The 22,069-nt window shown below is 51.8% G+C and overlaps 7 protein-coding genes across 7 annotated transcripts; 4 read left to right on the top strand and 3 right to left on the bottom strand.

The window, feature by feature from the left end:
• Positions 1-546: 546 nt before the first annotated feature.
• On the top strand, positions 547-3,252 carry UV8b_06423 (uncharacterized protein; the record flags this gene model as incomplete). The annotated part of the gene is made up of 1 exon (XM_043143920.1): positions 547-3,252. The coding sequence occupies one exon, from the start codon at positions 547-549 to the stop codon at positions 3,250-3,252; it is 2,706 nt and encodes a 901-aa protein (XP_042999855.1).
• Positions 3,253-4,399: 1,147 nt separating this feature from the next.
• Positions 4,400-5,291, bottom strand: UV8b_06422 (uncharacterized protein; the record flags this gene model as incomplete). Its single annotated transcript, XM_043143919.1, has 2 exons — positions 4,400-5,074; positions 5,220-5,291. The coding sequence occupies 2 exons, from the start codon at positions 5,289-5,291 to the stop codon at positions 4,400-4,402; spliced, it is 747 nt and encodes a 248-aa protein (XP_042999854.1).
• Positions 5,292-9,101: 3,810 nt separating this feature from the next.
• UV8b_06421 (uncharacterized protein) lies at positions 9,102-9,901 on the top strand (the record flags this gene model as incomplete). Its single annotated transcript, XM_043143918.1, has 2 exons — positions 9,102-9,431; positions 9,605-9,901. 2 exons carry the CDS (start codon positions 9,102-9,104, stop codon positions 9,899-9,901), a joined length of 627 nt encoding a protein of 208 aa, XP_042999853.1.
• Positions 9,902-11,797: 1,896 nt separating this feature from the next.
• On the top strand, positions 11,798-13,104 carry UV8b_06420 (uncharacterized protein; the record flags this gene model as incomplete). The annotated part of the gene is made up of 3 exons (XM_043143917.1): positions 11,798-12,030; positions 12,089-12,190; positions 12,246-13,104. 3 exons carry the CDS (start codon positions 11,798-11,800, stop codon positions 13,102-13,104), a joined length of 1,194 nt encoding a protein of 397 aa, XP_042999852.1.
• Positions 13,105-13,293: 189 nt separating this feature from the next.
• UV8b_06419 (uncharacterized protein) lies at positions 13,294-16,157 on the bottom strand (the record flags this gene model as incomplete). Its single annotated transcript, XM_043143916.1, has 7 exons — positions 13,294-13,556; positions 13,668-13,814; positions 13,908-13,956; positions 14,047-14,757; positions 14,876-15,452; positions 15,523-15,847; positions 15,926-16,157. 7 exons carry the CDS (start codon positions 16,155-16,157, stop codon positions 13,294-13,296), a joined length of 2,304 nt encoding a protein of 767 aa, XP_042999851.1.
• A 693-nt stretch (positions 16,158-16,850) lies between these two features.
• On the bottom strand, positions 16,851-18,664 carry UV8b_06418 (uncharacterized protein; the record flags this gene model as incomplete). The annotated part of the gene is made up of 5 exons (XM_043143915.1): positions 16,851-16,940; positions 17,033-17,837; positions 17,903-18,096; positions 18,164-18,607; positions 18,662-18,664. The coding sequence occupies 5 exons, from the start codon at positions 18,662-18,664 to the stop codon at positions 16,851-16,853; spliced, it is 1,536 nt and encodes a 511-aa protein (XP_042999850.1).
• A 627-nt stretch (positions 18,665-19,291) lies between these two features.
• Positions 19,292-21,513, top strand: UV8b_06417 (uncharacterized protein; the record flags this gene model as incomplete). Its single annotated transcript, XM_043143914.1, has 4 exons — positions 19,292-20,302; positions 20,361-20,970; positions 21,028-21,429; positions 21,491-21,513. 4 exons carry the CDS (start codon positions 19,292-19,294, stop codon positions 21,511-21,513), a joined length of 2,046 nt encoding a protein of 681 aa, XP_042999849.1.
• Positions 21,514-22,069: the final 556 nt, after the last annotated feature.

The following is a 22,069-nucleotide window of genomic DNA, read 5'->3' as shown; positions in this document are numbered from 1 at the left end:
TCTGAACCAGACAGACAGACGCCTAGGCGAGACGCCCCCCTTGGGCTTACGATAGCATCCCCGGTGCCCATCTAAACCCCGTCCCCGCCACCAGAGGAGAGGAGGAGCCCAGGGCCCCTCAGCGCCAACTCCCTTGCTGCTTGCCCTGTCTGCCGTCTTGCCCTGCAATCTGCCCTTCGTGATTCAACTCTTCCCCAGCTGATCAGAGAGCCCGGGATGAACGGAGTGCGAGTGGCAAGCAGCATTGGCCCGGACAACCCCGTCACCGACATAGAAATACGCTCGTCTTGTTCCTTTTTTTATTCCTCACTTCTGACCCAAAATCCCCGATTCACTCAAATGTTGGGTTGTCAGGGAGGACCTGGCTGCTCATCACTTGGCTGTGCTGCTTGCTATTGACTTCTTCAAACGTCAAAAAAAGCCGTTATACATGTAGCCGTCAACCCAACCCATTTCGGGACAATACCGCATTTCAGATCATCAATCTTGGCCTCTTTTTATTCATTAGACCGCAGCAAATCAATCTGAGCAAAAAATTATTGCAACATGAGTCCGGCAAACCAAATTGGCTTGCCAAACCCGCTAAACCCGCCAAACCCGCCGAGTCCAACCTGCCGGCATCACGCGGCTGGCTTTCATCAGCTTTCGTCAGGCTCGACTTTCCAGCAAAAGCAAGTTTCTGGCTTACAAGTTGCCCCTGATCGCGCGGATCTCTCCAATGCAGATTTTATTCAAGATCAAGATGAGGCGCTGGCTGCTCTTCAACCCGCCCTGAGTGCAGCTGCAAGTCACATGACGTCCGCTCACACCCCTGCGGCAGAGAAGGCAACGGCTTTGGAACGGGTGTCTGGCGGCAGTTGCTTTAACAACCCAAACCTGGGGACTCGGAATGGAGAACGGGCACAGGTGCAGGCCCCAGGAGGAGCAGAAGATGGACAAGATGGACAAGATGGACAAGATGGACAAGATGGAGAGTGCGACATGGTCCACAGCCTCAACATACCCCGTTCAGAAGCCACGCAGGGCGTCTCTCCAACAATGGCCAAACCCGGGCATCCCATGGCATTCGCAACCGTCGCTCCGAGCAGCGTACCACCGCAGTCTCCGTCGGCAGGTGAGCTGCCCTTGCCTTCCCCCTGGGCATCAGGACTCAAGACTGTTGCCGCCGATACGGCGTCGTCCCGTTCCCGTCAGACCAAAGGCCTGCTAGAGTCCGCGTTTGGCCCTACAAGGCAACGCCGCTCGCGGTCTGCAGGGCAGGAAGCTTTCAAAAGGCTCCAAAGGGCATTGCCTTCCTTCTCCGCTCACACAAACTTGCTTCCCTCTTTGCCAACTTCCTTCCTGTCAAGTCTCACGGGGGACCACAAAACCAGTCAGCACTCGTCCCCCAAACCTGGAGCTGCCTGTCACCTGCAGTCGGCAACACTAAGCCACCAATCTGCTACCCCCAAGACCTACTCTATCGGATGCCCAGCAGAGTCTGGCAAGGACGACAGCCATGCTCCTCTGCAGGGTCCAGCAAGACGAGAACTTGCTTCCTCCTCAACACCTGAGCCCCCCCCTTCTGTGCTGCGACGAGTGACCTCTGACGAAAGCATGCTATATCACAGTCTTTCGCGCCAATCCTCATTGGGAGACGACAACAAGTTCAGCGACGTGAGGGAAATGGTCAATATCCGATTCATGGCAATCAGGGATAGCCTTCCAGATGTGCCCAATTTCAAGATGCCCAGTCTGACACGACTACAAGTTGCTTCCCGGATGCCTTCCATATCTCTCAACGGTCTTTTCTCCAACTCAACAGTAGACCACGCGGGCGACCCACCGAAGCCAGAATCAGGCGGAGAGAACGTGCGCAGCTCGATCTCCGCGGTTCCAAAAGCGGTGACTCCTGCGGCCATGGACCGCGTTTTGGAAGACCTCACTGGTGACCTGGTCATATTGGGTGGTTATCGAGGCTCTGTGCTACGCTCAGCCGAGCCGCCGCATCAGCAGCTCTGGGCTCCCGTGAAGCTTGGTTTCAACATGCGCAAAGCGAACCTGGAGGTTGGCTTGGATGACGAAGACGAGGAAACCATGGAGGAGCGCGTAATACCTTCGGGTATGCTGAAGCATGTCGGCCCCGTGGATGTGTCCCGGAAGCTGTTCAAGAAACTGCGCTCCTCACCCAACGCCCGCAGCGGCAAACTCCGAATATGGGACTACGGATATGACTGGCGACTCAGCCCAGCTTTGTCGTCAAAGAAGCTGCAGAGTTTTCTGGCCACGCTGCCATCCAACCAAGCCGGCATGCCTGCGGAGGCTCGTGGGGCCATGGTGATTGCTCACAGCCTTGGCGGCCTGATAACGAGACACGCGGTCAATCAACGGCCGGAACTGTTCGCTGGCGTGCTATATGCCGGGACGCCACAGCGCTGCATCAACATCCTGGGACCATTCCGCAACGGCGACGCTGTTCTCTTCAACGAGAAGTTGCTCACAGCCCAGGTGAACTTTTCCATCCGCACATCCTTTGCTCTGCTGCCTGACGACGGCTCCTGCTTTGTCGACAAGCATACCGGACAGCCGTACCCCGTCGACTTTTTCAATGCTGACGACTGGGTCAAGTGGCGCCTGAGCCCTTGCGTGGCACCGCCCTTACCGCCGTACAATCGCGGAAAGCAGCAAAGTCTGTCGTCCCCGCTCTCGTCATTGCTCCCCAACTCGTTGCTCAAGTCAAGAAAGCCGCTGGATCCCGGCCCTCGACCCAGCCCCGGCCCCGGCCCCTCACCTAGCGAGAATCTCGGAGCTGCTCCGCCGCCGTCTCCGCCTCAGTCGCCGTCAACGCCTTGCGCCGTGCCTGGCACCAGTGTCCTGGACCATGAGCGGTACATGCTATATCTAAGACGAACACTTGCGGCAACTAGAAGGTTCCGCTCTGAACTCGTGCACTCCAAGGCCCACGAATCATCTAATGCCTACCCGCCGCATGCCGTCCTCTATGGAAAGACGATCCCGACAGTCTACGCAGCTCAGGTGGCTTCTCAAGAAGCGATTGCCTACGCTGACGCCTACGATGACCTGCTTTTCAGACCCGGGGACGGAGTAGTTCTCGCCCGTGAAGCCATGCTGCCCGGGGGCTACTCCATCGTTCGCTCAGGGAGAGTGAGCACCGAACGTGGCCATCTCACCATGCTAGGCGATTTACCAGCGGTGTGCCAAGCACTTGATGCTCTCCTGCGGGGTCGGAAAAGGGGAATCGGTCTGAAATGATGACCAACTCTCGCCTTTTTGGGAAGGCAGGCGGCATTAGATTCCTTCAGTGGGGTGGATGAAAGGGAGAGAGGGTGTTTGTTGCGGTGGGGAGGGGTTTACTGCGCGAGAGAGACGGAAAATGGACATGATGGGATAGTATCGACAGGCGTGTGCGGTCAACCTCGAGATCAACCGAAGCCGGATCAATATATCACCACACGGATAAGGTGATTGATAGTTTAAGCGCCAGGAAGTGACCAAAGACGCGGCGGCTGGCATTTCTATCCTCATCAGACCAAAGACGGGCGAATTGGACCAGATGCGAAACAAGGTGTGAAGTCGATGAGAATATTCGTGTTTTTTAAACTCTCGCGATGGCACGTCTTTCTGTTATCGGTCCACAACGCCTTTTGGCACCCTCAAAACCCGTGCGCTTGATATGGCTGAGTACCTACTTGAGACCGCATTCTGCTGCCCAAGTACTCTCAAGGTCATTTTGTACAAAAACCCAACCCAGAACACCATTGTGACCGTTCCGACGATTGAGAATGTACAGCCCCATCTTCGTACAGCAGGACCGGTTACTGGAGACAGAAAAAAAAAGGAGAAAAAGAAGAAAAAAAAAACCCCCCCTTCCCTACCAACCAAGAGTAGGTAAAAGTCATCGAGTATAATTGCCTTCCACGGCCGAAAAATGGCCGATTAGGCTTTCGAATACAATTGTGCTCAGGGCCTGCACATCCAGCTATTGGAATGAGAGGAGTTGATTACAAACGCCAACTTGAAACGTGTTTGGCTCTTGCCCACAACTTTGGGACCAGAGAAGACTCATGTTGTACATTGTACTAGTACAGAGTGACAATCGTAGTGGCTTCCTTCAATATAGGAGGTTGAAGGGGTGAATGAAGTTCGGCATAGCCCTTTTCACCAAGCATTTCTTTTTTTCGGCAGTGGCGATTCCTATGTTGGTCATGTTGCGAGCGTCTTAACTTCATATCCAGTCGGGTAGATCTTGAGTCGTCATTCTTCTTGGCATGACGTTTAAAAGAAAAAGAAAAAAGAAAAAAAAAACCCCCCCCCCAAAGAAGTAAAAGAAGGCCGTGCTGCTCACGCCTGCGGCGGCTTGTCGCTCTGACAGCCCAAAAGCAGTCAAAATAAAATGTGCTCATCTACAAGCCGATGATAAAGTGCGAAGAGACACGATCGCCCATGAAGGGGGCCGCCAACAAGACAACTCTAAGCACGCCGTTTGCATGGCCATCCTAACCTGGCATTTCATGCGCCTCTCGGTCAAGATTGGTTCTGCGACTTCGTCCTGTTCGCGAGGCACGAATAGAACCTGCTCCAAGAAGGGCATGCGCAGCGCTAATTGTTTGATTACGTGGACGGTAAGACTCGCTGCAGCCAAGGAGTTATAGGCGCCTTCCACCCAGAAGAGGGCGTCGCTGATGGCAATTCGGCGCACGGCAGCTAGATGTGCCCGGTCGCACATGGTCATGCAAGTATGAAACTGGGCGTCGGCAGCCATATAGCCTTCTCGAGGCCCGAAGTATAGGATGTCGCTCTCAGGGTTGAAGAAGACGTGTCCCGGCATCCTGGCAAAGCCAAAGGCGCATCGGAAGGTTTTTAAGGCGTCCGCTCGAGACTCGGCGCAAACGTGCAGGTTTACGGGAACAGGCGCATCGGAAGTGCATCCCATGAAGGCCATGGTAGCACAAGAGGTCGGCTCCTTTAACGAGGGCGATTTGCCGCCACAGTTTAACGATACGAGTCTCATGACAGGCAAGTTCAAGTTCCAGATCTTTAGGCGCAGCTCCGGTGGAAGGTGGAAAAACAAGGTCTGTATTTCGACGAGGGAATAACACGGGTTGTCAGCCGTGGGCATCTCAAGGCCTTTGGATCCCTACCTTATCCCACCCTCCTCGGCCAGCTTGTGGATGTTGGGATATGGGCGAGATGAGTCAACGAGCAAGAGGAAAACTTACAAAGGAAGGGAGTGGCCTTGTAGAATCCTGATCCACAGAATCTGGCGGTGTTTCCTTTGCTTTGAGGGCCATTTTTGGTTGCGGAAAAGCAGCGAGTTGTGGCTGGTGACAAACTACTCCCTCTATGGCTTAAGCCAACTCTTCGACGCCGTCTAAAGGAAGATGACGAAAAAGCTTTGCCTTTTCCAGATCGATCACTCAGTTAACAATTGATTGGTGAGCGAGTCGTGGTTGCTGACCGATTGCTGCAGGCAAAGAGATGAGAATGAAGCGAGATAAATCCCACTCCCAGGTCTATGTTTACGGGGTTATTGGGGTGTTGGACAATGATAAGCGGTTCCTAGTCCAGTGGACGGCTTGCAGAGCTCAGGAAAAAGTTGCAAGATGCATGAGTCTATTTTCGTATATCTTGAGGAGCCTTTCTTCTTCGGTCCTCCTTTCCTCTGTGTCTTTGTTTGGAGGGGTAGGCGAGCGGGGAGCTGTTATAGTTGAACTTGGGGAGGAAGGCTAAGACATGTCTAAGGGTGAAGGGGTAAAGCTCCCCCAGGTCGAGAGCGTGTCAACTGCTCTCTCTTTCCCCCCCCCCCCCCTCTCTCTGTCTCCAATCCGCGCGTGTATGTGCTCGCGTTCAAGTTGTCGTATTGCCAGCAAGTTTGAGATTCTGATCCGACACGGCCATACTGAGATTGCGGCACCCAAGACGGGGGACGACGTGCCCTCTGCAACGGTCCAAGATGGCAAGACGAATGAAGCCCGTCATTACCACCACTGTGACAAACCAGAGATAAGTTACTTTACCTACCCAACGTAAGTACCCCGTTCCCCGTCAGGTATAGTGCCAAGGGGCGAGAAGAGAGTGCCCCAACGAGTCCTGTCACTCAATACGGAGTACTCGGAAACAGACAGTACACCAGTTCATTCAGACCCCAACCAAGGACCCGAGTTCGGTTCTCCGTGTCCGTCCTGTTGTTTCGTTCTTCATCAAACGGCAGCCCAGGGGTTGCAGGTTCGGTGCTCACTGCTCAATGCTCACTGCTCACCGGTCCATGTCGTCTGCTGCAGCCCCCTAGAGGGTTTGGCGTCGTCATTTCCAAGGAACGGAATCGGGAAGACTTCTCACTGGACAATTTCTGGGGCCATCTGGGCGCAAATACCCGAATACCGGCGGCTTTGCTAACGCATAGGGGGCCCCGGCTGGCTTGAATGCTTCCAGCAACCTCGTAACTGAACCAATTGGGGACACTCCAGTGGCGGTTTTCGTTGCTCTGTGTGCTTTTGGTGAATCTATTCTCCTTTTAGGACGCCAGATCCGCGATAAACCCTGGTCCCCTGACTTTCGATCTTGGCCGTCAATTGGAATCTGACGGGTGAGACATCCATCACTCGGCCGGGAGCTGCAGATGGGCCATGGTGCGGGAGCATGTGGACGGGAATTGATGCCGGGTTCCTGGAGTGGCTTGGCATTTACAGTAGCCTCTTCTTGGTACTTAGCTCTCGTTGTCCGGCTCGAAATACTAGGCGAGGAACTGCTGATCAAATCCATCTTGTGCTTCTTGACTCTCTTTTTTTTTTTTACAAACCCCCCCCGTCGATGGAGCCGCTTTCTCTCTTTTTGCCACCCACTGTCATCTTTTACTCTGGTTGAATGAGAACATGGGTCCAGAGTACCTTGCATTCTCATTCCGTTGCCTGCTTGAACAGTCGATATCTGTCTGTGCTTTCCAAACAGCCCAAGTACCGCCACTGTGGCTTCCTGCTTGCTTGCTTGCTTGCTTGCTTGCTTGCTTGCTTGCTTGCTTGCTTGCTTGCTTTGGCTAAATTGATTGTCTGCAGAGCCGTCAGAGCTCCCAGGAACCTGGCTGTCGGGAACTTCGAGTGGTACACCGTACAACGAGCCGGGGTCCGGGAAAGTGTTACAAAAAGTATGTTTCTTGGAAGGGGGACTGAAGGATGGACATGAAATGGAAACTTTCCACAGGCTCCTCAATATGTGTCTAGTGCTTTGGGGGTCGGAAGGAGGACGCAAAACTCGATGCTCCCTCCGTACCTCGAAGTTCGTACGGTCGGGCAGATACCGCTGAGCATACTCCGTAGAAACGGGCAGGTGCCTGCCGCGTAATTTTCTTGGCGCGCAAAGACCATGTACCCTGCAAGCAATGAGCATCGTTGATTATCCAACCATCTCGTAATCCCTAGAGTCGGGACTTTGTGTCACAAAGGTCCAATAACTGTGTTAGACGGTTCGGGGGTCGCGCTACTCCCGTACTCCGTATGAACAAAGTTGTTGGCTTGGTGCGATGGTAAACCGACAAGGTTTTCGGCGATTGTCCTTTTGAGAGTCGTGGCGATGAGGCACGAGCATCAAGTCTTTTTTTCATTTCCAATTTCCCCCTTCTGCATGACGTACCCCTTGTCACATGCCTACGTACTCATTCATGGATGTCCGGAAAGTAATCATGCAATTAGTCAAGGGCCCTGTTCGTCGCCTGGCCAAGTGATTACTGAGCCTAAACCAGGACAAAATCCATTCTGACTAGCCAAAGGTCAACTTCATGAAGCATTTGAGAACGACGCCACCTGCACCTACTAGGGCCACAGTGGATTAGCTTCAGTGATGGAAGCTTTTCCCATACATGTAGCACGCAAGCTCGACCGAGACAGAAATTGGGGATTGGGGGAGCCATAATTCTGTCAGAAAATAGTCGAAACCCCCGAAAACAGTCGGTGTGGTACGAAAATAGAGGCCAAGTGAAAGACGACGGACTTTGGGGGGCCGGCCAGGCGGCATCAAGCTAGGTAGCTGTAGGCTAGCCGCCCTTTCTGCACTCAAATCAACCCAGTCTTGTCTGCTGTTCTTCTCGACTGCCGGGCCCCGAAGTCTTGTGTTGGTGTTTTGAAAGGAGTTGACCCTATGAAGTACTCCGGAGTCGGGCATAATGTCGACAGGGCAGCACCTGCCAGCAACCCCTTGTGGCTCCACCACGTCTTTCCACTTCCACGTGGAACTGGAACTGGTGGAGGAAGGAGCAAGCCAGATCCTGTCCGCCACATTGTACGGAGTATTGATCATCATATCATTCTGAATTCACTGACATGATATGACATGATATGACGAATACCAGGTACCATCATGCGCGGCTCATATCATTCCGCTGGACGATGATTATGAGTCTTTTCCCTTTTGTGTTTTGCCATTGAGCTAACACTTATGGGGGGTAGTGAGGGACGACGTTCAAGGTTGGTTGGTCAGGGTCTTTTAGCCAGCGCTTACCGATCCAGGCGGGCGGCAGCGAAGCCCTGTCATGATTGGCCCCTTGCTGTTAAGCGCCAAGGTTCCCCCACTCCACCCCCCCATGATCCGCCCGTGTATCGTGTGTAATCGTGGGTTTCTCGCCAATCCGCGGAACCCCAGCTGTCTCGTTCACCATGCCCGACATGTTCAACAATACTCGGCGCGGTTATTCTGTACTGCGGACTTGGCTGCGATAACCGATTCGAGATATCATTGGATGTGCCCCATGGAAATTTAGGCAGGGCTTCACTGACCACTGCAGGTCTGGCGGCAGTGGAACATCGCATAGGTGGTTGCAGCAATAAACAACGACCACCACAACCAGACCACAGCCAGACCACGACTTCGGCCTCCCCTTTATTTCTTGTACGTGGATGTCAGATAGGGCTCTCAAATAAGACGCACGTTTTCTCTCTCATCTTCTTATCTTTTCGCTACCTCCCAGTCCTGCTTCTCCTTGCACGCAAGTTATTTCACAGAAGCTGCCTGGTCATCTATTCTGTATTTTTTTTTTCCAACTTTGCGAACTCGTTCTTTTGCCAGTGTGACAAAACCTTCTACGTCAGCCCTGGTTCAGAATCTGTACCAAGATGAGTTCGAGTCTGAAGAACGAGCTGACCGTGTCTGATCTCGAGGTTGACTCCCATGCATTGCGGTCACTCTCGAGGTCCGCTATCCTCAATACCATCCACAGCCTTCGGGTTGTCATGACGGCTCTGGCACTGTCAGCTGGCATCGCAATCTTGGGCCTTTCAGCAGATACCCTTTTCGTTTACAATTCCACGCACTTGCCCACCGATTTCTTGCTGCCACTGTGGCCTGAGAACTTGGACCTTAGGCCAACCAATGCCTTGGTCGCTGGCAGCGTCATTGCTACGGCCATGAACATGGCATCTATTCTCGCCAGCAAAGCTCCATCAGTTAGTCACTCTATTGATATTTCCCGGCTATCTACCTAGGCAGTCCCGACACACACACACATATTCGACATCCTTCCCTTTACCTGGTTGCCTTGTCATTTTTCTTCTTACAAATATGCAAGCCCCCTCGTTTCTTCTTCCCCCCTTGCAGGACTAACCTTCGCCACGTTCAGATTCGAGGCCGAGTCAAGGTTCATTCATCAATCAGCTTGATTGTGCCCCTGATTTCGTTCATTGCTTCCCTTGTTGCCATGGTGCTGTTCTACGCCATCAATACATCAACAACTGTCGACACCTTCCAGAGCTGGACATGCCGCTGGAAGTCTGTTCCCATGTCAAGTCGACCTCATTTTGGCACACTATGCAAGGAGAGTCAGGCTGCTCTAGCTCTATCCATGCTCCTGGTTCCGCTAGAGTTGCTTATCTTGGTGGCTGCTTGCTTCCAAACGATGCTGGAGAAGAAGGGTTGACGGACCAGTGCGCCGATGAGGTAGCATTGCCCTGTCGGAGTTTAATCGGAGGGCCTCAAACTGCTCAGATACAGTGTAGCACCTTGGCGTTAAGGGTCACCAGCCATGAAGGGATGATGCGATTTTCTTGGCCCAATGTATAGCGACTTGATTCAGTCTTTGTGTCCTATTTTCTGACTCTCCTTCTATTTCTCATTCGTATTCTCATTCTTTTCCTCTCGATGACAATGGGTATCGGTGTATGTTTAGCTGGAACGTACCAGACAGTACCAGAGTCCGATACTGGTGGTGGGTACTGGGCAAGCACCCGACCCCTTGCCTTCCCAAGTTTTACCCCCCGCGGATCAGCCAGAGTACTTCCATTCCCTGCGCTCCAGGCACGGTATGGCGTGTATCTCCCAAGTCACCGTCCACCCCTACGCCACCCTAGGCTCCCACCATCCAGTAATCGTTGCTATATCCAGCGGCAGGAACTGCCTTCACGTTGCAAACCTTCACCAGCTTTACACGCAGGCCGTTTGCTCAACATTCCCCTGCCTCCATCGCCATTATCATCCGCAGCTTGCTCTTCTCTCCAAAGGCATCCCAAGCGTCAATATAAGCGCCGCTTGGCAAAGTGCCCCCTCTTCGTCTTGAAGCTTGAGAGTCTTGCTGCGATCCCGAGTAACCGATCGAGGGTGATCTCGCCAAGCTGATATCGTCTTAAGCCTCTCTCTCCTTCGTTTCGTTCGGCGACCAACTCCGCCATCATCCTCTCCGCTTCTTGTCGGTAGCCATTTATTAGTGTACACCACGTGCCCGGAAGAAATTGACCCCCGCGACCTTGATTTGTCAGGTCACTGGCCCGTGAACCATGGAGGTGAGTTGGTTTCGTATCTAAATCCGATGTCTCGTGCGGCAACATCACCAGCCGTATACGACATTTCCCCTTTCCGTTTCATCCATGAGGGGAGCAAGAATTGCGTTTCCAGATTTGGGTCTTCCAAAAGCTCGAATGGCCACCGCATCTTCACCAATCGGCTCTATTTCCCCAGTGGCATCGCGGCCTCGAAATACCTTGGCTATTGCCGAGTGGCGTGTGCCGCATGGGTTACACAACCGACATTCCGCTTGAAGCAAGGTCTCGAGTCTTTGTTCCGTCCAAGTGCGTGTCAGATAATGGGCCCTGGTATGGACTGCCATGGCCTGATTGACGCATGCCACTCGTTCGTAACTCGTTATGTTGCGGTGTTTTGGTTGCATGCGGCCAACCCTAATCCTGTCGTCGGGGTCGCGGAGCAAACTGGGAGACGTTGTTTTCACGGCTATGGCTGTGTTGCGTCACCATAGCACACGTGGTTCTACGTCGATACGGGAAGGGCTGAGGCTTAACGACAATGCGTTTTCAAGGGCTCTCGGTTGGTGCCAGATACTGACCGGCCGACTGACTTGTCAACAACAACCTGCCCTCGTGCCATGATGGAGACGTCGCAGCCGGCCTTCCTTACCAAATTGCGTCCCTCAACAAAGGTCTTGGAGAAAAGAAACACGTTCTTATCACCGTCGGCCTATCAAAGCCCTTGCGCCTTCCGCAGACCGACTCTACCAGGTCTCGTGAGACCGTGGCTGCGGCCTTGAGTGACAAAGGGAAGTTTTATGGCCTAGCGGTCTTGGGTACCAACAGTTGGTCAGCATTGCGACATGGAACTTCTGCTTGTGAGAGCTGCTCTGCCCGCTAACCGGTCTGAAGGCAAAAGGTGGCAAACAAATCGTCAACTGTTTTGGATCGAAGCTCCCGAGTTTACATATAACTATCCTCTCTGCAACATTCCGCAAGTGCTGGATTCGTGGCTCCTGGTACCTCAAATAATAATACCCGCCTCCTCATCCCTCAACCTTCTCCTCCAGCCTGCTGCCATGACCCTCAACCCTCCCATTCGCCAAGTATTGCTGGCAGAGTTGGGTGACGATGCCAACTTTGCAGCTCGATCATCTTCTGGCGTATTAAGTCCGGCCAAGCTAACCTTGCAACGTATTCATATGCAGGTTTCGGCGGCTGTGCAAAATAAAGAGGCTACCAAGACGGCTGGTCCTGCTCTGGGCCTGTCGCCGAAAGGGAAGCCGCGCCTGCTCTTGATGGGCCAGAGACGGTAGGTGCTATTCGTTCTTTAACCGTGCTGAAAAGTTGCGCTGAAAAAAAGCTTGCAGAAGCGGAAAATCATCCATCTCAAGCGTTGTGTTCCATAAGCTGCCACCAAATGAGACTCTTTTTTTGGAGTCGACGGCGCGGATACAGAAGGACTCTATGGCGTAAGAGAAACAACTCCCCTTCTACCACGTGATGAAATTAAACAATATGAATTAGGTCCTTCATGGAATTCCAAGTGTGGGATTTTCCAGGGCAAATCGACATCTTCGACAACGCGAATTTTGACATGGAGGCCATATTTGGCGAAATCGGTGCTTTGATTTGGGTTATAGATGCCCAAGATGACTATCTCGAAGCCGTCTCCCGCCTCAATGCTACCATTCTTTCTTTACAGCGTAGCTATCCCAACATCAACATCGAGGTATTCATACACAAAGTAGACGGCCTTTCTGACGATTACAAGCTGGACATTCAACGCGACATTACGATTCGCATTCAGGACGAGCTCTCAGATCACGGGTTCGAAAATGCGCCAGTCACATTTCATCTCACGTCCATTTACAATCATTCCATCTTTGAGGCCTTCAGCAAAGTCATACAGAAACTCATCCCCCGCCTTGGGACTTTGGAATCCATGCTTACGAATCTTTGTCGTACATGCCGCTTCGAAAAAGCCTACCTCTTTGATGTGCTGTCTAAAATCTACATTGCCACGGATAGCGCTACGGCAGACATGGCGAGCTACGAGATCTGCAGCGACTACATCGATGTCATTATCGACATCACCGAAGTATACGGCACATGGCAGCGTAGTGATGACAGCCGAAAGAAGCTGGAGGGCCAGCCATGGAATTCCAAACTCGACGAACAGATTAGTTGCTCTACCGCAGAGAGCTGCTTGGTCCTGCACGACAGCAACAAACCAATCATGCTGCGGGAAGTAGATCGTTACCTCGCACTGGTAGCGATTATGAGGGATGACTCGTACGACAGAATGCCATTGGTAAATATGAATGTGGAGGCAGTGGTGGAAGGCCTGACCGAGTTCTTCAACATAACCAAACCTCGAAGATGACAAGTGGAAGAGACCAGCGCGGAAATATGGGAAGCAGAATCACTGCATCATGATTGTGCTAATGCTGCAGACTTTGATTCCAACAAGACGAGTCGTTATACCATAGTCCTCAGCCTGATGTACACGTCATCTACTGAAAACAAAGTTCCTGAAGCCATCCTTGTTCCTTTCCTTCCCCGATAGTGCTCCTTATTCAGGAAGGGTGAATGCACGCCAGGTCATCCTATTCCCCGCCAGAAGATATATTCTGGCAGGAAGCGCTCCATGCAACGCTGTCTTGTCGTGGACTTGCATTTTTACGGGACGTGACACGTATTCCGGAGGAAGCACCAGCTCTGTCAAGTCGCTCCTCTGAATCGCATGGATATCTTGAGGTTTGCTTTCGTCGTACGCCAGGTAATGGAGATGTTCAGCCTCTGTGGACAGGAGAACCACACTAATAGTTTTGTTGTCTAGGTAATGGCGTTAGTACATGTCGCAATTTCGCTGGTGTTTCGTCGATTCGAGGGAGGGGGAAAAAAGAAAAGAAGAAAAAGAAAAGAAAAGGAGAGGCAGATACACACCGTTGCTGCATAGGAGAACCAAGGTTTCATCGTTGAGAAACTTGACGTCAATGAGCTTTCGATTCGTGAGGCTGACGCACACTGACATGGTGGGATGGTTGGTGCTGATGCCGTTCGTTATGTCCATGGCAGTTCGAAAAATATGTACTGAGCCGTAGCGGAACAGCGTTAATCAAACTCTCAACACACCGCCAAGAAGCTAAGCTGAGCAAAGAAACATCATGACAAAACAAGACGTACCTCTGTCGTCTGCTGCTTTCGATGCAATGGCCACATATGAGACACCTCGCTAGAGCGTTGAAAGGAAAAGGAAAGAAAAGAGAGCAACGTCAGCGGCCGTGCGGAACAGTCTGTACCGTGTTTCTGTCTACCGACTCACATTCTCTTGTTTTTGGCATAGTCTTATATCCATCGCGGTAATGGGCTGGTTGATGGACAGCTTCACAGGCTTGCCAAACCGAACGCTTCGCTTCTTGGCTTCGGCAATACCGTCAAATATCCTATTTCCCCAAGAAGTCGCATACGAGACTAGAAAGTCCAAGCGTTGTAGAGCCTTTCTCGACGCTTGCTCACTCTCCTGTTTCCTCAGCTGGGAATCGAGGATGGGGAGCAGGCTGACGCCATCCTCGATGTAATCCCAGTCAGCCTGCCAGTCCTCCTTTGAGACATGGCTGAAGAATATATCCAGAGGACTGTTGGTCAGAAATCTCTGTATGTATCTGAGCACCTTGGAAGTGTCTATTGTGGCTTCTTTTTCTGTTAATTCGTCAGCCGCAGTGGTGGAGGAGGCAAATCGATCGATCTGGAAACGTAGCCAGGTTGAAAAGGCCTTGAAGTGCTCCAGTTCGTCCATTACAACGGATAATATCTCGTGGCCCACAAAACTCAGACAGCCGATGATGTCAAGAGTCCTGCTGATTTGGGTCACTGAAAAGCCAATGTCATCTCTATCGTCGTGAAACTGAGCTAGTCCACGCAATCTGCTCAGGATAATAGCGCACCGATCTAGTGCTGGCAAGAAATTCTCGTGAATTAGACCGCGCAGGTTCTCCAGCCCAGAAACAACAGCCTTGTCCCACCGTTTGTGCCCCTACGCCGGAGGATCAATCAGACCGGAGGATCAATCAGAATTGCCGAGATCAACTCTGCACGAAGGTCGGCGAAATCAAAGGCAAACGTGATCAAGCAAGGGCCGTTGCAGTACTCACTCTCTCGGCTAAGCTGTCTACTAGCCACTCTCGAAGAGGCTCATAGGCATGGCCAGTGACTACGGTGTGATACAACGCAGGAACAATGCCGCGAGGACCACTGTGTAGTTTTTCAAGATCGCCTTGTACATTGCGGAGAAACCGGCTGGGCAGGTCCCGCGTACCTTTCCACTCGGTTTGCATGTGCTGTTGTGCTTGCCTGACATATTTCAGCAGTTTTTGCAGGGTGGTCAGCTTGGTTCCTAGGAGAGAAAGATTGATGGCCGATGACGAGATAAAAGACAAGTCCATTGGGACCAAGTGCAGAGTTTGCGGTTCTGCTTCTTCTTCGGCGAATATGAGCGTGTGCGTGGGTAGCTGAGGATGGAAGGCGTGAGAAATCATGCGAGATTTTGGTGCTGAGTCCGAAACGGGGTTTGGAAACGTCCCAATGAGAAAAGAATCATAGAGATTGAGTTGGAGGTCGCCGTCATCGGTTCCCACAACCATGAGATGTACCTGGCCGAAATCCTGGGTCTTTGGCAACGGGAATAAAAAATCTATTCCGGCTCGAGTCGTGAAGACGGTTGCATCTTGACTGGTCACGCTGTGAGCACTGCAGAAACAAACTCAACAGGATGAGCAGGGCCCCTTTGTAGCAGACTCACCCTATACCGGCGCTACCGGTCGGCAAGGGGCTGACTTTGGGTAGAGCCGTGTCGACCTCGAGAAAACCAAGTTCCTGGGGCAAGTTAAGAGGAGGCATCCGGTCCTCATGATGCAGGGACTCCTGCGCCATGGTCTCCCTGGCGCGTGACGGTAGATCTCTGGCCATTTTGTTTCCAAGACTGCAGATGGCCCAGCCAATGTGCGAAATCCTCGGTGCCGCATCCCCTCCATGGGCACAAACGGGAATATGATGGGCAACCTTGGTATTATCCAGTCCCATCAATCGAACGACGCCATCACTCCACCCTACGGCAAGAAAGTGGCCTGCACAGCAAAAGTTGTCAGTTAGCCTTGGGTAGCAAACGCTGTTGATTGTGCGTGGGAGAAGGCGGAGGCACTTGCCGTCTGGCTTCCACGTTGCACTGGTTACCTCTGGCGCCTCAGTTCCCGGTATCCCAGCTTGATGTATTTTGGACACAGTTTGAGCTGGTGGGCGGATTATAAACAGGGCTTTACCCGGGGCATCCCACGTGGTTGATAAGTCGAGTGTGGGACAGCTCAAGGGAAAGCCGCTGGAAGCTTTGCTTTCGAAGACGGTTTCACTTAGAAGCGAAAGCCGCTTTGGTTCGGCCATGTTTGTCCAATGTCTGGTGATCAAGAAGCCAGCCAGCGGCACTGGGAGACCCCAGAGGAGTAGCAGTTCTGGTTTCAGAATCTCATGGCTAGCGGGTTGTAGTAAGCCGGGGTCGTCAGCACTCTGGCCAGGAGCTGAGAAGAGAAACAGGTTTGTTCATAGATCCAGTCTCAGGGAACCGTTGTGTGCCCAAGGTGATGATGATTGTATGTTAATGAGCAAGCAAAGCCTATGGCTACATGAGGTATAGGAGGTATGTATCAATGGGTCTCCAACTTGGCTGCAGGTGTTTAGTCCAGGTACCCAAGTACCTTCAGCCGATGAGCCCCACTTTCCACCCCCACCCCGACCGCAAATCCTACTGTCGTAGTAGGTACCTCAGGTAGGTACCTAAGGTACCGGCAGTACTTGTGGTGAATACCATCTTCGCCAAATCGTTACGGACGAAATAATACTTCAATTTTATTTGCAGCTTAGATGCTTCGCAACAATGTCTATTATTGCATCTTATACCGCGCCACTCATATGTCTGGCTTTTCATGGCGCCCGGTGCCCATTCCGCTCCAAAGATAGCCAATGACAACCGGTTTGTCGTCCTCTTTGTCAGATCAGCAAGTCGAGCCCCAGCTTTACTCCGAGCGTTGAACAAGTCGCACTTTGCCATAATCTTTTACGCTCTTTTTTTCACGCAGCCTATTCGACAGAGTAATTGTCGGCAGTGGACTTGATCTCTTTCGAAAAGGTAATCTCCTCATCCTCTTCCAACAGGGATACTTTTGTTACCTGGAAAACGGTCGTTAGTGTCACCCAATGATATGACCGGGGACTTGGGGACTTGGGGACTTGTGGACTTGTCTGAGGTTGGCGGCACTTACATCAACGTCTACATAAGGGCTTGTTTTACTGAACCTGACAGTCATTGGGAAGAAGTCATTCTCATCACCGCTCTCAGCCTCGAGTTCGAATGAGCCGGTGGGGTTTTCGTCATCAACCGAACCAATGTTCCACTCCAACATGTCTCCCGAGACCTCGTACGTGGCATCGTAGCTGGACACGACAGGCTCGCTTCCTACATAGGGAATGGCGATGCTCACATCCCTCAATGCATCGCCACCGGTAAGCTCGTACTCAACAGTGATGTTGTACTTGCCGACATCATTATTGATCCATACGGTAAAAGTGATGGGACAGGCGCTGCTGTCGTCGACCTTTGGCGATGCTCTCCATCGGAGAACTGCCACTGCGTTTTTAACCGGAAACCCACGTGCAGTGTTGCTCATTTGGATGGTCTTGGAACTATTAAACAGGTTGCGGTCCACATTGGGGTGGGTTCGGAACTGAGCACCGTGAGACGGCATCGCTTGCAACCCAAGTTTGATCTTGGTCACGCTGGGGTCGGAAATGCGCAAGGCGAGGTCGCCGCTAATAGAAAGCGAATTGACCGCACCTTCCCTCGAGAGGCTGGCGCTGATGGACTCTGAAATGGTGACGTGAACGGCGTCGCGATCCAGTGTTGAAGAGACACGGGGCTCGGCAGGCTGAGTGACGGCGGTGTGGGCAGGAGTTACCAGAGGAGAGTCATCGACTTGGCCGCCCAGGTCGCCGCGCACCCTCTCAAACATGTCGTTGGTCTTGGACTTCTTTCCCAGCTGCATGCCTTTGGCTTTGGGAGCCAAGGACCTGATGATGATTCGTCAGTCAAAAGGATGGCCTAGGCCAGCATGATTTGACAAGGCAACACAAACTTGCTATAGGTTTTGTTCTTCTCCGCTTCGTACGAGTCGTACGAATCCGTGGCGCTGGGTCTCGCTGGAGGTGTGTAGGTGGGATAAACAGGGGTTCGCGGCATGCCGCGGTTGCCCCTCGCAGACTCCTTTCGTTGCATTTCAAGCTGCTTGGCCTTTCGCTTTCGTTCTTCGGCTGCCTCGAGTTCTTTATTCTATGACATGATCAGTATCATTCGGGGAGCTTTGAATACAGCCGATACAACGACATGGTCAGCATACTCTGGCAATGATCTCCTGGATGCGCTCCTCATGACTTTCCATCTCCAAAAATGTCTTGATCTGGCTCATGGTAAGATTCTCGCGGTAACCAAGGGTAACGAGCTCATCAAAAGCACTGAGGAGCTCATAGGCATTCCGAGTGATCTCCCTCTCGTCAAGGGTACGGCACGCGTTTGTGACAACTTGGGCGAAGAGGTGTAGGGAATCAATGTCTTGGAGGATGTTGGACTGTTTGTTGGTGATGAGAACCATGTAGAGCTCATCAAGAGGCTGATAGACGAATCGAACATTGTCCTGCTCAACTGTTGTGTGCTGAGTGCCGCTGTCGGCGTGCTTGGGGAACGAGGCGAGGAGAGCTTCTATCCGCGATCGTGGCATCTCTCGAAATTGGCGGGAGAGGACAGCTTTCCCGCCGCGGGTGCAAATTGAAGCCGCCAGAACAACCTGGAATGAGTTAGCTATGGCTCAAAGATCCAGTCAAATCGACTCTGAACGCACCATCTTGGGCTATTTGTTTTTTTTGTTTTTTTTTCCCTCGGCGCAACCAAGATTTGGTTATGGTGAGCTTGTTGAGTAATGGGATTGATTTGCTTGTCCACAGGGCTATCCCTATCCCCGTACGTGCTACGTACACGACATCCAAGTTTCCCCCCAAGTCAGGTGTGAGGCTGGGTGTCTGGTTGCTGCATGTGGCCTTTGGTAACCCCCACACTGCACAGCCTTGAAGTACCCAAGTTCCCACTAGTAGGTGCCCTACGATAATTGTTCAGCTCCCAAAAACCCCACCCATTCGGGTAAAGTCTCCTTCCGCTTTATCCATCATTCATTTCATGTCACATCATGTTTTATTTCTGGGCTTGAACCCTTTCACAAATGAGATACTGCTGCATCCTAACGTCGTCTGTATTATCGTGGCACCGTCTTCCAGCCTTGGAAGTTTTCATCTCTTGCACAGGTTCTGTCTCATTGAGCAAGCTTGCAGAGTAGAAAGATTGTGCCGCCACCGCAACAGAACATTTGAAGCTCCGCCACTCGACTGGGGCTGGTCTCAAGAGAAAGTTTCTTTGGCCGTCAGGGCCTTCGGTCAACAAGCCGCACCATTTGCTCCCTCTATCGTGACTGACGGACATGGAGGTGGAGATGGATTTTGCGCCGCAACTAGGCATCGATGCTCCTGACGACGATTTGATAGACTATGAAACGGACGCAGAAGGGGAACTAAATGATAAGGAGCACAATAAGCTAGTTCAAGAAATACTGGCCGTCGGAAAACCCGATTTTGAATTCGACTCCGCCGACGAAGACGCAGAAAGCCGAGATGACAATGTGGACGATTTGGAGACAAATATGGAGGACAAGGACGCGCCCATAAGATCTGTGCCACAGGTTTCACACACGCATGCCTCGGAGAGCCGTGAGTCTGCACACGAAATAGACTACGACATCGAGGAAAATGTACATGTGCCTGTGGCGGATGATGCAGCAGAAACTGGACTGGCAGAGGCGGTCGAGCAACAGCTGTCGGAAGGGCTCTTGAAAGTTGAAAATGAAGCAGGGGAGGAAGAGCAGAGCCCTCGGACTGAGGATCACGAGATTACTTGGGAGCAGGAGCACAGCGACGCTGAACTTGACGAGCATGCCAACGAAGCTAGTGCTATGGCAAAAGACGAAAATGCCAGCAATGTCTCCCCGTCAGAGGTCGCACTGACTTCTTCCGAGGCAGCAAATCAAGACCAGGCTCAAGCGGCTTACAGTTCCGATGATAATATATCAGGGACTCCAAGTTATGATGACGATGACGGCGATGACGATGACGATGACGGTGACGGTGACGGTGACGGTGACGGACATGGAGAAGAGGCGGTGCCCGCTGAGATATCTGCCAGCAGCCCAGAACAAGAAGGAAAGCTTGGCTCAGAAAGCAAAAACGTCGAGTTTCCCTCCATTGTAGTGCATTACAAGGGAGAAGAATTTCCTTTTTTTTCGTCCACCTCGGAGGGCTTTTTCTCCCATCTCTCTGTACTTGACGATAACGTGAGAGTGTTATTGGCCGGGTTGCGAGCCGAGCTGTCAAGCGAAATACTCGAAGATGATGATCTGGTGTTTCAAGTCGACGAGCTTGGACTCGAGTTTGCGGAAGTAAGTCTTGAGACCCTACCTTTAGTTTATTCAAGGCCCCAAGCTGACGCTTTATAAGTCTTCGTCACCGGACATCTTGACAGATTTTACGTTGGGGCAAATCCTCGAGGTTTTTGACATATTGGTGAATAATCAAGATTACGATGACAGCAGAGCCCTGTATACATCTGTCTTTACCCGCCCAAACCCCGCCAGAAGGTTCGAGCTTCTAATGGAGAAGGCAAGTGTCGGGACAGGGCTGGACAAAGTCATTGAACTATTTCAGCCACCCGACTCATCTCACGTGGAAGAACTGGCGGCGGCCTGGGACGGCGATGCCTTGAATGCTCTTACTGACGAAGATGATGATGACAATGATGAACAAATTACGCATGATGTTGAGCATGCCGCTGTAACCACTACCACTTTCTCTACTGAGCAAGTCGTGGACGTGAACGAAACGGTGAAAGGTTCTGAGTGGCAAGAGAAACCGGGGAATATGACAAGCCAGGTCCAAGTTGAAAATGGAAGCCATGGAGGAGATGCTGAGGCCGACGAAGACTCTACTGAGGCGGTTTCAACCAAAGGTTTAGTTGCGCAAAGCGACGTGGAAGATGCAGAAGAACAGATTCAAGAGCAAAGGCTTGTGAAAGACGCGTACCAGCAATCATCTCATGTCGACATGAATGGTGAGTGTTTTCGCTGTAAAGACACGAAGGACTTGGATCTGATTTGTTACCCGTCAGACCAGCAAGGCTTCGAAGCCAATGATTTGATTGGATTCGAATTTGACGAACCGATTGATGCCGTCTCTTACCGCTCGCCAGCGAACGATGGAGAAGATGTCAAAGATGACATGGAGCACTTAGTTGCGGACATTGGTGCACATGACGCGAGCACGAGCACAACCCCGACCACTACAAACCTGCAACGTGATGGAGACGTGTCGTCTTCTTCCACACAATCTGGCGCAATTGGTGCCGCTGCGGGCAACGCAGATCTCGGTGATGCAGCTCTTGAGGATGACGTTGGCGAGATTGATTGGAGAGATGAGCCCGAGTCCCATTCAGACCATGTTGGTGACGCATCCTTGAGTGCGGCAAAACGAGCCCGAGCAGACGATGAAGTTAGGGCTGAGGACACTCAGAGTATGTGTCCCACAATGGCAAATCTTTGTGAGACTTGACTCAACTAATCATGATTCTTTAGATGTCAAGCGTCGCCGACCCTGATTCGTGATTGTGATACTAACCAACCCTTCCTATCCTTCCCAACCCTCTAGGTTTCCCTCCTTTTCTACTTTTTTTTTGTTCCCTTTTGTTCTGTTCCTTGTCCCCACGAATGCGCCGTTCCTCCCAATTTCTACATCCTGACATGCAAAAGCCATCCCTGGTTTCTGGCGACATTATACCGGAGCAGCAAGCCTGCAGCAAACGTTGATTCAGTAGCAAAGGTAGGGCATTGTCGTGTTTACTAACTTTGGAAAACGCAAACGCGTCTGTTACAGAAGTAGGAACTCTTTCCAAAAAAGAAAGGAACAAAAAGTGGTTGGTTATTCGAGGCGTTGGTTTGAATTCTACGACTCGCGGGCTCTTTCTCGCATTTCTTGATACTCAACTGCAAAAGACATGATGCTTTCCCACGTGGTTTCTCGACACTTGAGTAATGAATGCCATTTAGGGCTCGGAGATGCAACATGTTGATCTAGCAGAGGCTGCAAAAAGTCGAGGATTCGGTGATGTTGGCATAGTATATCGGTACATTCTGGTCTGCGATGGAATGAGGTAG

The sequence above is a fragment of the Ustilaginoidea virens genome, chromosome 5 (genome assembly GCF_000687475.1).
Source record: "Ustilaginoidea virens chromosome 5, complete sequence".
Taxonomy (NCBI): domain Eukaryota; kingdom Fungi; phylum Ascomycota; class Sordariomycetes; order Hypocreales; family Clavicipitaceae; genus Ustilaginoidea; species Ustilaginoidea virens.
The sequence above is the reverse complement of the archived record's forward strand: the minus strand, read 5'-3'. Positions and strand labels throughout refer to the sequence as shown.